Consider the following 16623-nt stretch of genomic DNA (forward strand, 5'->3'; position numbering starts at 1 on the left):
ACAATATTAAATTTGAAGGATGCCGGCAACGGAGAGCCTGGAGACAACCTGTACTGAGAAGTCCAGTACGTTCGCACGAGCAGACCCCTGTAAGCCACCAGATGCAGTGGCTGCTGCCAGGGAAGCAACTGAACAACGCGACAACTTGCTCCTCGGAGGTTTGTCCCCGGCTAAAATGTTGATAGGCACGAGAGTGGTGTAAACCTGAGAGGACCCTGAATTATGATGTGCAGCAGTGTGATTATAACTCTTTTTCTCGTTCTTTCATTACATGATTCTATCATACAGCGAGCATGACGCGTTGACCCTGTCTCTCTTGTTCTTGGATTCTTTTTACAACAATCATGTCGACCTGTGTTCCGCCCAGTACTCCTTTTTTGACACCGAGCCCTAATGAAATTACAAAGAAGTAATAAAGTGAGCATTGTACTTGCATAGCAAGATGCTCAAGAAGCGGCCAAAACACCTCAAAGGCCGAGGAGTTTGCAACAAGTGCCTGAGGACAGCAACCCCTGGCGACTGTGCGCTCCATCAATCTACAGTCGTTGCAGACTATTCCCTGGAAAATGGTCAAGATGTCGTATATTCACCTACGCATCTTGAGATGGCTGAGTATGTTCAACCTTGCGTACTTTCAGGCGCTGGCATGCACTGGTTTGTGCATTTACGCCTTGCGGCTTCTGGTAACGCGGCCGTTGGGGGTAGGAGCGTCACGGCCAGTGAAGTGAGCCTCACCACCGCTGAATCTTCTTCTAGCCTCACCAACAGTGGGGACCTTCTCGTCCTTCATCTCAACCAGAGCGCTGGTGGCACGGTTGCGACCCTTCTTTGTGGGCTTCTTGTAGGTAGCGGCGTAGAAGGAGAGGAAGAGGACGAGGTAAGAGCTGAGAATGGCCATACCAGCAAAGGCGGCAAACTCCTCACCGGCGCAGATACCCATGTTGGGCATGTTGGGGAAGTATCTGAAGGTGAAGTAGGTGTACGAGGCGAAGTAGACGAAGCCGAGGTCGATGATGAACTGGAGAATTTGCATGACGGTGATGTACTTCTTCCACCAGATGCGGATGCCACGTGCGGCCTGGAAGTAGTACCAGTACATGACGACGTGGACGGTCAAGTTCAGGGTAATGGGGACCCATGAGACTGCGGTGTGGCCGAGGAGCTGGGTGAAGCAGAGGAGGGCGGTGGCACCGTGGTGGTAGGTGTGGAGGAAAGCTAGGAAATCAATTAGCTGGCGCAATTGGCAATTGAGATTGATCTGTGCTTACTCAAGGGCTTCTTCTTGAGGAAAAGGAAGCAGGTGTCAATCAGCTCGAGGTACTTGGTGAGGTAGTTGAGCTGCAATCTGTCAGTACGCGCGTCTCGTGGTCGCGGATTCGGCGGAACATACGTAGTAAAGAACAACGAGCTTGTCGGTCCAGCCACCCTCGTAGGCGCAGACAGCGTGGAAGACGCCGTTTCTGACGAGCTCGGGCAGAAGCTGCTCGACGAACAAAAGCAGGAGAAGACCACTGATCAGGGTCAGGTAGAAGTTGTGGACCTTGAAGAAGAAGTTGAGCTTGAAGGGCTCGCGACCACGCATGAACTCTCTGCCACCAAAGATGATGATGTAGTAGCAAATGAGCATGGTGGCCGTCTCCTTGAAGGTAGCCATAGGGGTCTTTCCGGGGACAAAGCGGAAGTCCTGGGGCTTGTAGCCCTTGATCGAGGTGAAGGCCTTCTCAAAAATGGGCCACAGCTCGAGACCGAAGGGACGGTCAAGAGTGGGCACGCCGTAGCGGATCCATTCGGGAGTAGACATTGTTGTCGGTAAGCTGGAGGGTTGAGACGTGTTCAGAGCTGAAGCTTTGTAGAGGCAGATACGAGGCCAGCGGCCAGCAAAGGAGCGACAGATATGGTAATGACAGGATTACCGAGTGGAGAAGAGAAGAATTGGACCTGGAGATAGGGTGGAGGATTGTGAGAAGGAGGAAGGTTACATTATAAAGGAGGTCGGGAAATTATTCTTTCCAACACAACTTGGGGCTGGTCTTGGCGGCCGAGGTCCTCAGGGAGAGGGCGGCTAGATGGTCAGCGAGCCTGTCGTCCAAGAGTTTCTCGCAAGCAATTCCATTTGTGGATATGATATAGGATACTTGTAGAGAGATAGACGTTGCTGATGTGTGTATATCCAAGTATCTACGATGATATGTAACAGATATATGCAGGTACCGAGTAACATGGGTGTCCAAGCATTGCACTTGCCAAACAAACATGGCACCATCGCTCATCTCTGTTTCTCACGCAGACGCGGCACGAAGATAGATTGGATAAAGAGAGAAGACTTGGCACATTTGAAGACAAGACCTGAGAGGACTGGAAGGATGAATTACGGGCCAGGCTCGCGTAATGCAAGAGATGGGAATGTTCGTCAGGGTCAGGGTATCGGCTCTCAGGTGATGGTCATGATGAGGCAGCCGTGAGCCTTCTGGGTGGGGGCACGGGCCAAGCACTCACAGCGCAGCGGATTACAGGTCATGCAAAGCTGCCTCTCCAGACAGGCTGCACCGCTCATCGTCGACTCAATTCACCTCCTTCGATACTCGCTCTCCGCTCAACTCACAATGTCCTTCTTCCGTGTCGCCGCTCGCGCCGTCCGCGCCCCCGCACAGCCCCGTATCCAGGTCGCATCGCGCATCCAGCGTCTCAACCAGGCCAGAACTTTCAGCGTCGCCAGCGTCAAGCGTGCCGACGTCGATGCACACGACCCCCACCACGAGGAGAGCTTCGAGGAGTTCACCGCCAGGTGCGTTCATCTCCCGGTCCACATTTCGCTTTTCAGTCAATCCCCAGGCACACACTCGACCGTCTGAGGATGCCAATTGCTCCCCAATCTCCGACACTCCCGACCACGACCCACGGCCCCGTACTCGTCAATTGCTGACATATCTCTTCAATACAGATACGAGAAGGAATTCGAGGCCGTCCAGGATGTTTTCGAGCTCCAGGTACTTCCACACAACTGACCTCCCGCTTGTTCGCAACTCCGTATCTAACCGACCCATCCAACAGCGCAACCTGAACAACGCCTTCGCCTACGATCTCGTCCCCGCTCCCTCGGTCATCGTTGCCGCTCTCAAGGCCGCCCGCAGAGTCAACGACTTCCCTACCGCCGTCAGAGTCTTTGAGGGTGCGTCATCTCGAACCCACCGGACAACCACATCAGCATGCTGACACATATCCAGGCATCAAGGCCAAGGTCGAGAACCAGGCTCAGTACGACGAGTACCTCACCGAGCTCGAGAGCCTCAGGAAAGAGCTTGGCATCGAGCTCAGAGAGGCCATGTACCCCGAGTCCTCGTAAATTATATCCGTTTCCACCTGTCGATAGAGGATGAAATCATCAACGCCATTCCACTTACACATGTCCGAGAGAACGAACAAGACGAAAGATGAAATGTAATATTTTCTTGCTTGACAGTCGACGAAAGCGGGAGGGGCTCCCCATTGGATCGTTGTGTACCTCGCCCGCAGCAATGTATATTGTTTCAAACTCATGCCTTTGTTTTCCTGGTCCAATCTTGCCCCGAAGCAAGCGCCACAATGATACTGAGAGGACATGTATGCTTACAGATTACTAATATTGGATACACAAAACACAGATGTATGAGCAGTATATACTTAGCTAAGCCGCCACCGAAATAGCAGTCCCACTGATTCTTCATCTCCATCCAATGCTCGGAACAAGCAACATCGCGTCCACCATCTCATTTCTGATCCCCATTGTGCATGCCACATTCACAACCTCCAGAATCCTGCGCACAATAAAACGACATCATTGATCTGCTCCCACTCTCATTCTCGCCATCGACATCGACATCTTTCACCATAGCTAGGGTAACCCTCAACACCCACCGTCTTCTTTCCACTCAAACACTGGCATCTTCCAAATCTCGACATTCCTTCCATCCGCTCAAACCTCTGCGTTCTGCATGATGGTCTCGAGACCTGTAGAAAGATACTGAATCGCGAAACTTCACCTTGCATCCGGAACTGGGATTCCATGATGAGGCCTGAGAGAATCAGTTACATGACAGTAGAGTAGACCCGATGATACCGGAGAGGTAGGGTTGTGTTGTAGAAGGAGCGATAATCGTGCTTGATGTTTCGAATAGATGCCATGATTTCCTCCAAAGAGTTGCAATTGGAGGTATCGAGGTTTTGTCATGTGGTTTGATGAGAATTATTTGCCTTGCCTTTGGAAAGTATATGGATGGAGGAGATTACTGGAATAGAGCTTGATGCACATGCACATGCACCTTCTCATAGTATGAAGCGGTGTTTGGCGTGGTTCGATAACGTACATAGCATCTAGGTATGCAAATGGGAGTGCAGCTTGTGTCATTGGACCAGCTTTTCGGCCAATATAACACGACGTGAGATTCACCGAGTCCGATGAGACTGCGGCGATGGGGTTGCAAGTAGGACGCTCAATGAAGCTCCAGACATCACATGGTTGCAATACAAGCCAGTAAGAAAGAACAATAAGATAGGAAGAAAAGAAGTTTGCCAGGACTCTGCTACCAGACATTCTCCCCATCGAGCTCAACACCGATTCTTCCAAACCCAGAACGCCGAACATCTCATCACTGCCTATGTCTGATCCTTTCCACATCATCCAACGTCCCGACCGAATGAGTCGTGCTGCTGGAGCTGCTTCTTGAATTGCTTCTCGACATCTGTGGGGTTGAGCCAACACTTTTCGACGACGTACGACTTCCGCTTCGTCGGCGACTGTGACTCGAACCACTCGTGTTGCCGACGCTCGACGCATGTTTGTGACGATTGTGACGGTGGTCTCGTTTCTGCACATCCACCACAAAGCCTTCATGTTAGATTGAACTTGTCATGGCATTTTTGTTTGTAGCGAGAAAATAGTTTTGATTCGCCCGAATGACGAGAAAAGAGAAGAAAAAGAAAAGAAAAGTGCTTGGATTGGATACAGGGATCAAGAAAGGGACAAAAGGTGATGGGAGCTTTGAAGATCTCCAGAAGTTCAAGGCAACAGATTGATGAAGAAAACGCCCAACGCCATTGTGTGGAATATATTTGCCCCGATGTGACCCGATAGCAAGCAGAAAACAAAGAGGATGATGTGACACAAGAAAGATGTGATGGGGGCATGTGAAGGGGATGACGGTGTGTTTTCAAAGTCTAACATATACTCATTCACAGACCCATGATCGAGAGGGAGAGAAGATGCTCGCACTTGATCAACGTACCGAGCTGGTCTGTCTCTCAAACTCTTTCGGTCTCCTTTCCGAGTCGTCCTGTAATCTGAGTTGTTCTAGGCGCAGCGGATCCGTGTCGTCTGTGCGTGCGGGTGTGGCGCTCTGTACGGTACTCGTGTTGATGGCGGCCGATGGGGGAAGACCACTCTTCATTGATTGCGCAAGAGAAGCGAGTCTGTCCCATTTCTCTTGTCTGACTCTCTTCACCTCGGGCGCGTTGTTCTGTTGCTCGGTGTAGTCGTGAGAACAATCATCGAACAGCTGGGGGTTAACCTCCATGAAGAGTTTCATAGCGTTGTATACCATTCCATGAATTGTTCTATGCTTTGTTAGTCTTGATAACGTGAATTGGTAGTCAGAAGCAGCGTACCTGTTCCAGTGTCCCTTAGAGTTTTCGTAAAGAGGAGCAAACATGATTGGCAAGATAACATCTACGTTATCACTAACGAGGTTGCAGAAGTACTCGTTGTTCCAGAAGTACAGGGCACGTTCAGCGACCTGGGAACTTGTTAGACACGGCCGTGTTAGAGAAGTGGAAAGTGTAAACATACCTGGAAGTGTGGGCTGGCAACCGACTTTGCAAGTTGGCTGAAAAGAGCTTCTTGCACCTTTGCGAACTCGGCGGGGTCCATAACCTCGAAAATATCCTCAACCTCGTTCAAGAACATGACTTCTTTGGTGCTGTTGACCTTGGGCCAGTAACGCAAGAGACCAAGCACGACCTCCTCAGTCAGAGCGGCGTCTTTTTCCAAAAATTGCACAATGCAGTACGCAAGCTGCGGGTGGTACATGCTGAGGCTCTTCACTTTGTGTAGAGGGATGAGGACGCGGGTCAGGAAAAGCTTGTGTTCCTCCTTGAGTGGCAGGGCAAATCCGTTAATAATGGATCCCAGTATTTCAAGAAGCTCAGCAATTCCGTTGAAGCGCTCAGTCTCGTAGATGAATTGGAAGAAGACATTGTTGATGGAACGTCTGATGAATGATCTCAGGTTCAGGAATTTGCCGTAGATGCGGTGGAGGGTGGTCTTGAGGAAATCGCGCTCGCGAGGGTCTTCCGAGTCGAACAAGTCCAGCAATGACAGGACGAAGCTGTGGTCGATGTATTGCTTGGCGTAGTTTGTGTTAAAATCCGGACTTTCTATGAAACGGAGGAAGAACTCGTAAACCACTTGAATATGGGGCCAGGCGACTTCAAGGACTGGCTCATCCTCTTCAGGGTCGAAGGCGTCGCCCTGAGGGTTCATCGGGGGAGGAATTGGGCGGAACAAGTTCTTGCTGAACATCTCGACAACTCTGGGGTACATGGGCTCGGAGATGACCTGGCGGTTCTGGGCGACGTAGTCCAGCAGTTCGTGGAGCGCAAGACGCTTGATCTCCTTGGACTTCATGTCGGCGCTTGCATCGTTGAAGTCGAAGATGATGTTGCACTGGTCGAGTTTCTGCATGAAAAGCTCTTGACGACGGTTTGGAGGGACCTCGTGGAAGCCAGGCAGCTTCTCCAGCTCGCGCTGTCTCTGGTCTGAAATGTCGAATCTCGACGAATGTTGGCGCTTGGGAGTGCGCACGCCCTCCGGCACGGTGTCTTTGGGAGTGGCCTGCAGTCTGTCGAACAGCAGCGATTTCTGGCCGGCCTTGGGAGGAGCTAGGTCGTGAGGCATGGTTTCGGCGGCGCCGGGAGGAGGAATGTGCTGCGTTTAGTGAGTATTTGTGTGGTGATGTGTTGTTGACGGCCTTCACTTACGGGCGCGCTGGGGCTGATGACGACACTAGGAGCTACACCCTGCTGATTATAGCGGTTGGGGCTTTGAGTACCATTAGCACCCTGGTTTTGCTGGATGTATTGGTGTTGCGACATTGCTGGCTGTTGTTGGCCCGGTGTAAGAGCATCGTTTGATGGTTTGCGAGTTTCGGCAAGATTCTGGGTCGAGGACGAGGGGGTGCCAGCGGGCGATTGGGCGGCGCCGCCGTGGGGAGAGGCGGTGCCGGAAGGTTGGTCCTTGTTCTTGTTTTTTGAGATCTTGTTGCTATCCTTGGCTCGTGAGAGCTGCTCATGCTGAGGTCGTTAGCCATGGTGTGTCTTGTGTGGGGACCCTGATTGCTAGGTGTGGGATTGCCTACCACGCGCTGTCTGAATCCCTTCATCATGGGTAGCTACAACTGGGAAGATGATGGCCCTTGGCCTGGCTGATTCTCGCTCCGTCACGGGTGGCAGAGATGGCAGATTGATAGGAAGGCGCCGGGGAGGTGGGCGGAGGAGGTGGCCTGCAGGGGATGATGATACGGGCTTGGTGGATGCTTGCGAGACGTCGTCCTAGGGACACGGTACAAGTCGAGGCGTCGAGCCGGCCGTCTCCAGGTACTGCGGACACTATGTTCTCTGGGATTGAGCTGCTAGGAGGGAGGATGCGATGGCCGTGAACAATGGCAGACTTGAGCGTAGCAGGACGATTAGCTATGCCAGATGCATCACAACATGGCTGTCCGGACTGCCCTACAACCAGCACCCGCCGTTAGGTCGGGCCTTGGCGCAAGCCCCGCCGCCGCCGCAACCAATAATGAAACCGCTTCCCGTCGCCAGCCTGATTAAATTCAACTCCCGCCATAGAGATCCGCGCCAAATCTCCTTCTACGGTACATTCAAATCACACTTCGGTTTCAGTGCGCTTGCCAAAAGAGCCTCGTCCACCAACACCCTTTCTCTGTCACTCACCAACAAATTGCTTGCATGCCCGGCTCCACCCTTTCAACAACGAGTCAGCCTTAGACATATTCACCTTCACAACACAGATATTTCCATCATGACCGATCAACGGCCAGATCTGGCCTCCAACCGTCACCAACTAGCTGACTGGCTGGCTGTCTCTTCCGACAGAGTTGTTTCTGTAGAGCATCCGAGTATTATCAAAGATATCGACAAGGGTCTTCATTCTCTTGGCGGCGAACATCACATCAAACATGTAGGTCAATGACATTTCTTCATTTCTCTTGCCATGTCATCTGATAGACTTGTCATGATAGCTGCTTGCTCCTGCGGGTCAAACATTATCTGTCGGCCTATCTCTACGCCCACATGACCCTCTCGCAAAAAAGCTCGTCTCGAAAGAGATGGCTGTTCAGAACGTCCTTCTCCGCGTGACTGTCCCAAAACGAACCGGCCGTAAAAGAAAGAGAGGGTCGGATGATCCATTCGAGTATCATTGTGAGGGAAGGGAGGTATTAGATGAGGATGCTGAAGACGCTCCCATCGCGCCTCCCCTGACGGCAGAACAGCTAAGACGTAGACTCATTGACAACACGGATGCATACACGGTCCAGCCTGTTGCGACAATCAAACAGACTCACAGGTTCCGAGCCCTTCCAGATTTCCAACTGCAAGCTGGCTCCCAGCCGGTAATGGACCAAATTGGAAAAAGCCTTGTCAATCCCACTTGTGAGTCGCCTGTCGTATCAGACCTTCTTCGGAAAAAATCTGACAAGAATAGTGTCGAGTATCAAGAACTTCCACCTCGACATGACTCCTGGCCGGCCAGCAAACGAAGAGCTTATTGCGCCTCCGAACTTTACCTCATTCGAGCAATCTCTGAACTACCTCTACAAGCAGAACCCTGGTGTTACTCATCTGACAGATGAGCAAGGTCGTGTGAAGACTGTCAACACACAAGCTCCGAAGAAGCGACAAGTCGTCTCAGTGCCTCACGACATTGATGAGGTACCCACGGAGCCACCGAAAGGCCTTCCAGCCATCGAGAAGCAATCGGAAGCTCTCCAACAATGTGTCAAGAATCTACTGGAGCTTCTTGAAAATCGACCTGCCGTCACAAGACGTGTGGCTTGCAACCTGATAGACTGGGGCAACGAGGCTCTTTTCAAGGAAGCTACGCAGTATGTGGGATATAGCTTCAAGTCTGGTCCTTTCAGGGATACACTTGTCAAGTATGGTCTCGACCCTCGTACCGATCCAAAGTACCGTTGCTACCAGACTTTCTCCTTCCAACTCATCGCAAAAGACAAGGTCATTGCTGCAGCCAAGAAGATGCGAGATGGCAAGAATCAATGGATCAGAAGCGACCGATATCGGAAAGACGAGGAGCCTTCACACGTCTTTGACGGCAAAAGTATGACGACAAACGGAAAGACATGGCAAGTCTGTGACATCAAAGAGCCTGTTCTTGCAGACTTGCTAGCTACCGAAGATTTGCGGTCCGAGTTCGATGTGAGTCTAGACCTTCGTTTGTTCGCAGTCCCATTCTGACTTGGTAGTTCGAAACATATGGCTGGTACCGCAACGGTACAGTCGCAAAAGCGCGTATCATCATGCGAGACATGATCGGTATGATGCTTTCAGGCCAAGCTCCGGACACTGCAGCATATCAGACAGTATCCGTCATACCAAACCAAGTGGACAAGTCGAGCTATGCAGAATGCTATTTCGACAGAAATGCTCATGGGGAGAAGGTGATGCAGCTTTCCATGGAAATCAGAAACCTAGTCAAGACGGATATTGCTTCCAGAGTCAGAGACAGATTCAGAGGCGATGAGGAAGTGCTTGAAGACAATGCACAAGATGGCGCAGACGAAGATGATGCAGGTTATGGAATGGAAGATGACAGAGATATGGAAGGCGACCTTGATGATTTTGGAGGTGAGACAGAAGCTTAGATATGTTTCCATTGGAAGACAGTGTCTCCAAGTGAAGAGAAATGGTAAGAACGATGCATCGCCCATCTTCGCGTTGTTGTCTTATTCTCATATTCCCGACTTGCGCTGATCACGGCTTCCTCTTTCCTTCACTTCAGCATTTGCCTTGGCAGGTGCTTTTTTGCCAAAGAGCATAACTCACCTGCGTAAATATAACACACTCGGCCACCAGCTTTATTCGCGATACGACCAGTGACGATCGGATCGAGAAAGTAACTCACTTACCTCTATCACCTTCACACCTCTCGATTTACCAACACTCGCCTCAGTTTCACTCTCTGTATCACAGTACCACCGCGAAGCATTTCGACAACACCAGCACTCGGCTTCTCAACGATCTGCATCAACGACGTGCAATCCTTTCTCGTCCACGCCATAACGGCATAGACTTGAAAGTCTTCTCTCACAACATTGTCAACCACGCGCCATACAGCGTCGAGATCACTCACAAACCTCGATCCTCTCCCAGTCGTTCCATCATGGTGCGCACATCTATCCGGCACGGTCGATTTTCCCTCACTGGCAATGTACAGGTGGCCGTCCAAGATGCCAACCCGTTACTGCTCGGAATGCCCAACGAAGTTCTCTCCATGATTGTCGATCATGCCGGTCCACAGGCCTTTCCTGCACTGCGTCTTACCAACAAACATCTCCGCGCAATCGCGAACAAGCCTTTTGCAATTCTGAACTTCTCGGAGCGCAAGCATGTCCAGTCTCTGCACAGCATGGAAGCCCTGGTCGAGATCACGGCCCACGCCTTCTTTGGCATCTTCGTCAAGAAGGTGATTGTTAGTGCTTTCAGACCTGAGGTCGAAAGGGCTAGATACTATGCTGTGGACTGTGGCTCGTACTGGCGACCAGAGCACGATCGTTATTGTATGGACCATGCTCCTCGTCATCTCGTCATGACTCCGGAGCAATTCAGAGAGAAGCTGGATGACGTTTTTTCGAACATCGCGCGCATTTCACACTCTGTGTCCATAGGAATTTGTGTCAAACCGCTTGGATGTTACGGCTCCAAAAGTTACCAGCTTTGTGTTGATCTTGTCGAAGACTCACTGAAGAGACAGTGGTACTATTCCGATCGTGAAGAATCTTTCACGAATTATTCTCTAAGCAAGACTTTTCAACCGATTCAAGAAGCAGCCCAAAACTCTGGTTGCGAGATTCAAGGAGTCAAGATTGAGATTCTGGGATATGCCGTGTCCAAAATAAGCAATACGGACCTGAGGAGCGATATCAGGACTCTGATGAAAAGCCTCGTCGTCTCTCTATCCAAACCACTAAACCTAGATCTGAGCCTCAATTACGACAGTCGCTCTAGCCCTTTGGTACAGCTCAGATATGATCACAAGACGGCCACGATGGACCTATCAGGTCTCGAGTTCGGTCATCGGTATTATAATTATACCAACTACCTTAGAAAAGTCCTGAGCTGTCTCTTGACCTTCCGAATAACCGTCATCAACATCCAGGACTGTTGGTTTGACGGCTCAGAATATCCAATGATTCTGTGCAGCCCAACCCTCGAGCGTCTCACTCTACGAAGGGTGTCCCTCGAAACCTGGCATTTCGACCGCAATCTTTGGAGCAGCCTCCTTGAAGAGTTCTCCCGTCTACGAGGATTGGCGCACTTCGAACTCCAAGGTGCTCTCTATGAGTTCAGTCAGCCTAAACTGGATAACGACTACTGCTTTATCCTCTCGAGCGGTCAGTACGTTGCTTACGACAGGAAGCACACCGCAAACTTTCGTTTGTCTCTTTCCGATACTGACGAACCGTTTGTGATCCGTGGAGAAGAAGTGCCCGCCAGAATCAAGTCGTTGGCAGTCGAAGTGGCACAAATGGAAGCAAACAAGATCTCCGACATCGAAACACATGGACGCGTTCGTGACAGATATGTGAAGTTGCTTGACTCCTCCGGTTCGGGAGATGATGAGGCTGGAGTTGAGAATACTGATCAATCTGGAGTTGAGAATACTGATCAATCTGGAGTTGAGACCACCGATCAATCTGGAAGCTTGGGTATAATCCAGAGAGCCGTAACGCTGGTCCAGGGATGGTGGAGAAAAGAATAAAGCGATTGAGAACCTGAGAGGGAAGAAAATAAGAAGAACAAAGGGAGGAAAAAGGGGCAAAGTCGACAACCAGCACACGCGAAAAGCTCAACGTAGTATAGTTTTTTCCAATCACAATGAATTTCACACATGATACCTATGTACTCTGCTTCTTTCTTTCCATCTTGGAGTGAGCTCACGTATCGCTCTTTCCTGGAACATGTGGTTGCTCCTTCCTGGTCTACATCTACAAACCCATGTTCTTGCTCGGTCGCACCTTCCCATTTTCTCTATTATATCTTGCTTGGTCGTTCTTTCCATTTCTCTCTCGTTCCGAATACATCTTCCTCACAGTTATAGCACCTCCACATGGCATTAGCATAACATACTTCGTGGCTGCTACTCAGGTATGAACGGAGGTTCAGAATATGCTGGAGAAATGTAAGATATTTTGCTCTACTCAGAATGTCTACTGAAGGCATAGAATTCAGCCTGGAAGAAATCACATCTTATTCACGTCCTTTAGTCTTTAATACATCAAGAGCAGAATGTTGGCTCTCATGGGTAACCAGGGGTCTCAACAATCACTGTAGAAATGTACGATGCTTTTAATTCTGCTGGAAGGTTCAATGAGAGTGCAATTCTGTACCTGATTCGGGGACTGGCTAATAGCTGAGTGATAGTTTTCCCTCAACATCCTCGACATTCTTGTGGTTATCAGAAATTTGTTCTGCGGCCCTAGTCAACGATTCCGATCTTGTCATGGCTGACAAGTCCCTCTCTGATGATTTGCGAACGCTTCTGCTCTTCGGATGCCTCCAAGTAGCACACCAACCCCTTGAGTTCTGTGCACACGCTTTCGCCTTTTGCTTCGAAAGATTTGGTTCCGTCAGGAAATAGAAGCTGAAAGCTATCGTAGTCGCAAAGGTATTCACCTTGGCCAGGCAGGTAAAGGTAGCTGATGTCGCTTATGACGCCCCAATCAAGGTCGCATTCATATTTGAGGCGCTCGAACCTGCAGTATCTCAATCCCCGTAATCCACAGAGAGGTTGAATATGCTCGCTCCAGAGATTAACATTAAGATACCTACATTCAACCCCAAGTCGATCAAGCCTTAAATACCTCAAGTGGGATGTGAGTAGTGGTTGGAAAGGGCGGATGTTGAAGTCGCTGTTGTGGTGAAATCTGAGTCGAGCAATCTTCTTCGCCTTCACCCAACAGTAGAAGGCGTTCAAAGGACACTGATTAATCTTATCCTCCCTCAACCTGGGCATGAACTCAGATATCTCCAGACTGGCTGACTTATCATGATAGCGGATCCCATCAACATGGAGGTCCAGCGGTGTGATGCTGGATTCAAGAATTTGCTGGATGGTCGTGTCCAGTCTTTTCTGGGCTTCATCTCTGAAGCGCAGGTTCGGCGAAGGGCGGTCCATCCTGATACGTTTGACAAGGCAGCCTGCACGTCTGGCTGCGTACACAGTCTGCTCTAGTGTCTCTGCTGGCATGGATACAGGGGTTCCAGGGCTCTGTTTGATGAATTGAGCCCAGCCGAAATACGTTTCGGGTGCCAAACAGGACTCGTTGTCAAATCTCGTTCCATCAGGATTGTCGTTATAAATGCTGATCGTGACAGATTGGGAATGCATTCTGATGTTGTCAAAAACTCGCTTCATCAGACGTCCGAAGCGACCGGTCTTGACATATCCGTTCAAAATCGCTTTATCGCTGGTATCTATGTCGACACGGTGGTACTTAAGATAATCCTTTTCGAGGCCTGCCCTTGCGCTGCAAATTCCGACAGACTTGACATAGCTTCCAAAGATAGGATGCTCCGTGATGTCAACAAGCGCATTGATGCTGTAGGGAGAGACCACGTGGGCTCTTTCGGTGAAATTGGCGAATCCGAAAGGTCTGTTGGCAGCTTCACACAGCTTCTTGCATGTGAGGCGCACGTTGGGAAGGTCTTTGTTGTCGATCAAGTTGAAGATCTCGACGAGGACTTCGGGTGGTAGATCCATAATGTTTGGCTGGTTGGGAGTTGAGATGGCCTGAGATAGAGGTCAGAAAGTGCGCTTGTGACGCTGATGATGGACTTACCGTGTTGGTGCTTCGATCGTTGGCTGTGGAGGTAGCCTAGAATAATGTCAGGGACGTCGGTGGCAGTAAGGTGATGGTTGACCTACCATTGATTATGTGGTTGTGTTGGTTGGAGAGGAAGAAGTAGAAAGCGCGTGGAAGTTTTGTGTTGTTGTGATGATGAGTGTCGAACGAGTGAACGCCAAGGCTGATATTGAGAAGGAACAGTTCACTTGGAGGTGAGACTTCCTTGCGCGGCTCGCACTTTCGTGAAAGTTGAATTGACGCAATGCACATTGTTTTTGTTTGTTTCCAGAAGGCACGAGTCCGAACAAAGCTCAGCAAAGCAAACTCTGTCTCAAGAGCTCTACTGCTTTCCAACATTGCATTGTTCGCTTTGTTAGTCTCTCGATACGAGCCGCTTGATCTGAGATCATGTCACATTTCTGCATATTCATGGGTGGTACCTACTAGTTTTGGTGCGGTAAAGCGTTCTCTCTCATTCTCCATTTTACTGATGTTTTTGGTTCTTCCTTTCTGTTGTGCCATGCTCTTTGCCATGACCTCCACACTCTCCCCTAGTCTGCCATCTTACCCTCGTATCCCATCATGTGACTTCTTGGGGGCTTACCAGAAGCCATCGTATCCTCTTTCTGTTTCAGTATCTGCATAGTAGCAAACTCGTCCTGCACCTTCGCAAATTCTCCTCGTCTTCGAATATTATATGTTGACTGAATTGTACCATTGCAAAATCGTCCTTGAGCTTGAAAAGCTCTGAAGAATGCTGTTGTGAAGCAGAATGTCAAGCCTTGACAGATATCTTCATGGAGAGCCTGCTTGATCGTTCTCGTGACCGATTAGTCGCCTAGCTGGTTATATGCTTTGTGGCAGACGACATTCGCTAGAGCGACAACACTGGAAGAGCATTGATCGACGCCTATGCAATATCGAATTCTGATAAATCGTCTTCGTCCTCCGAACTCTGCGAATCCTCTGAGTCCTCTGAGTCCTCTGAATCCTCTGGAGACTCCTCTTCTTCGTACTCCTCTGAGTCAGAGCTCTCACACAAGCCGTCATCATCAGAACCACTGTTTAGGCCCAAGTCGTTATCGCGGAATTTGCGCGGCTCATGGCTGATGTCAAGCGCGGAGACCCAGGGATCTTTGACTTCTCCGTCAGCCTCAATCGCCAGTATCTTCTTGCGCTCTGCTGCCGAGGTGTATGCGGCCAGGCCCAGTAACTGTTGAGAGACGTTTTCACCCGATACGTTGAGACGGATTTGGTTGTTGGGAAAGAGGAGATAGAGATTGTCCCTCTTAGCAGGATATGTACCGGACCGAAGTCCGATGGAGTACCCAGCGCGTTGTCTAGGAATTTGGTATCTGAATTTGTACAACTCGCATGATTGCAGGTTTGGCATGGCAGCAAGTCGCACGAACAGATCGCTGTAACTCTCCTTGCCAAATGGACTTGACTGCAGCTCAAGTCTGGTAAGCACAACGTCTTCCAGAGAATCTACGAAATAGATGTTCGAGAAAGACAGGTCCGAAAACTTAAACCTGTCGGCATAGAGATGCCACATGGGTTGTTTGAGGATCCAACGAATTACAGTATCGACAGGAAATTGAGCATCGTTGTCCCCGCGGCTGGAAACGAAATGCCCAATCAGTCTCACGGATTCTTCCCAGCAGGCATACTGCATGACGGGAAGACGTTTCCAGTCAAAATAGAGGTCCAGAGGCAAAGTACGAGTCAGGAAAAATTTCTCGAGTGTTTTCTTCATCCTGTGCACGTCATCGTTGGAGGGGAATGTGTAGCATACAACGGACAGGCCATTCATCTGACAACCAGAGTCCGCTACGGCTGCCATAATGATATTGAGCGTATCGACAGTTCGATAGATGATGCGTGATGCATCGAGCATGGTTCTCCAGCCGTACGGTCGTCTTTTGGGGGCTAGCGAGGAGATTGTATAACGTCCTCTCGATCGATAATCTGATGAAACACCGATTGTGATATAACGTGAGGTCTTTCGAATGTTATAAAATGCGATCTTCAGAAGGCGGTCAAATTGCCCGGAACGCACGAACGAAGTATCGACAAGAAGTTCCTCGACATCGTCAGACTCGTCGTCATTGTCGTCAGCTTCCCCATCTGCCTCATCCCCGGGCTCTTCGTGAGATTCAACGTTCTCCTCATCCGTGTTTTCAGTATTGTCTCTCTCGTCGAGAACATGGGTTGCAATGCGAGCGGAGCAGATTGTCACCGTTTTGATGTGAGGACTGAACACCCCATGTGCCGTGATCTTAACGAGTGCTTGAATGCTGTACTCGGTCGTGACATGGTGGCTGTTGGCGAAAAAACAGATTGCGAATGGTCTGTTAGCGGCCGCGCAGATGTCTTTACAGACGAGGCGCAAGCTAATCAGATCTTTGTCGTCGACGAAGGCAAACACTCGACCAAGCAGCTCTGGTGGAAGTGTCGGCAAGATGGATCTGGCGGTGATTGGAGTGGCCAT

At 50.1% G+C, this 16623-nt stretch overlaps 8 protein-coding genes across 8 annotated transcripts; 3 read left to right on the top strand and 5 right to left on the bottom strand.

Moving 5' to 3' along the window:
- Positions 1-235: 235 nt before the first annotated feature.
- Positions 236-2018, bottom strand: M438DRAFT_363594 (elongation of fatty acids protein 3). The gene is made up of 3 exons (XM_029907656.1): positions 1391-2018; positions 1269-1338; positions 236-1215 (listed from the first exon to the last, which is right to left on the bottom strand). Exons 1-3 carry the CDS (start codon positions 1799-1801, stop codon positions 665-667), a joined length of 1032 nt encoding a protein of 343 aa, XP_029762591.1. The 5' UTR covers positions 1802-2018; the 3' UTR covers positions 236-664.
- A 585-nt stretch (positions 2019-2603) lies between these two features.
- On the top strand, positions 2604-3704 carry M438DRAFT_292868 (COX5A-domain-containing protein; the record flags this gene model as incomplete). The annotated part of the gene is made up of 4 exons (XM_029901796.1): positions 2604-2785; positions 2942-2987; positions 3052-3169; positions 3225-3704. 4 exons carry the CDS (start codon positions 2604-2606, stop codon positions 3341-3343), a joined length of 465 nt encoding a protein of 154 aa, XP_029762592.1. The 3' UTR covers positions 3344-3704.
- Positions 3705-5061: 1357 nt separating this feature from the next.
- On the bottom strand, positions 5062-7546 carry M438DRAFT_175624 (protein phosphatase 2A regulatory beta sub-unit 2). The gene is made up of 5 exons (XM_029899158.1): positions 7389-7546; positions 7012-7314; positions 5822-6958; positions 5641-5768; positions 5062-5589 (listed from the first exon to the last, which is right to left on the bottom strand). The coding sequence occupies exons 1-5, from the start codon at positions 7413-7415 to the stop codon at positions 5253-5255; spliced, it is 1932 nt and encodes a 643-aa protein (XP_029762593.1). The 5' UTR covers positions 7416-7546; the 3' UTR covers positions 5062-5252.
- A 326-nt stretch (positions 7547-7872) lies between these two features.
- Positions 7873-10027, top strand: M438DRAFT_314888 (uncharacterized protein). Its single transcript, XM_029902630.1, has 4 exons — positions 7873-8227; positions 8289-8700; positions 8753-9483; positions 9531-10027. The coding sequence occupies exons 1-4, from the start codon at positions 8069-8071 to the stop codon at positions 9927-9929; spliced, it is 1701 nt and encodes a 566-aa protein (XP_029762594.1). The 5' UTR covers positions 7873-8068; the 3' UTR covers positions 9930-10027.
- Positions 10028-10525: 498 nt separating this feature from the next.
- M438DRAFT_242763 (uncharacterized protein) lies at positions 10526-10762 on the top strand (the record flags this gene model as incomplete). Its single annotated transcript, XM_029899564.1, has 1 exon — positions 10526-10762. A coding segment is annotated over one exon (237 nt), but the record flags the coding sequence as incomplete, so codon positions are not given.
- A 1904-nt stretch (positions 10763-12666) lies between these two features.
- On the bottom strand, positions 12667-13342 carry M438DRAFT_343860 (uncharacterized protein; the record flags this gene model as incomplete). Its single annotated transcript, XM_029905082.1, has 1 exon — positions 12667-13342. A coding segment is annotated over exon 1 (533 nt), but the record flags the coding sequence as incomplete, so codon positions are not given.
- A 489-nt stretch (positions 13343-13831) lies between these two features.
- On the bottom strand, positions 13832-14050 carry M438DRAFT_242760 (uncharacterized protein; the record flags this gene model as incomplete). The annotated part of the gene is made up of 1 exon (XM_029899563.1): positions 13832-14050. A coding segment is annotated over one exon (219 nt), but the record flags the coding sequence as incomplete, so codon positions are not given.
- Positions 14051-15042: 992 nt separating this feature from the next.
- M438DRAFT_333315 (uncharacterized protein) lies at positions 15043-16623 on the bottom strand (the record flags this gene model as incomplete). The annotated part of the gene is made up of 1 exon (XM_029903593.1): positions 15043-16623. The coding sequence occupies one exon, from the start codon at positions 16621-16623 to the stop codon at positions 15043-15045; it is 1581 nt and encodes a 526-aa protein (XP_029762598.1).

This window comes from Aureobasidium pullulans (assembly GCF_000721785.1).
Source record: "Aureobasidium pullulans EXF-150 unplaced genomic scaffold scaffold_5, whole genome shotgun sequence".
NCBI classification, from domain to species: Eukaryota; Fungi; Ascomycota; class Dothideomycetes; order Dothideales; family Saccotheciaceae; genus Aureobasidium; species Aureobasidium pullulans.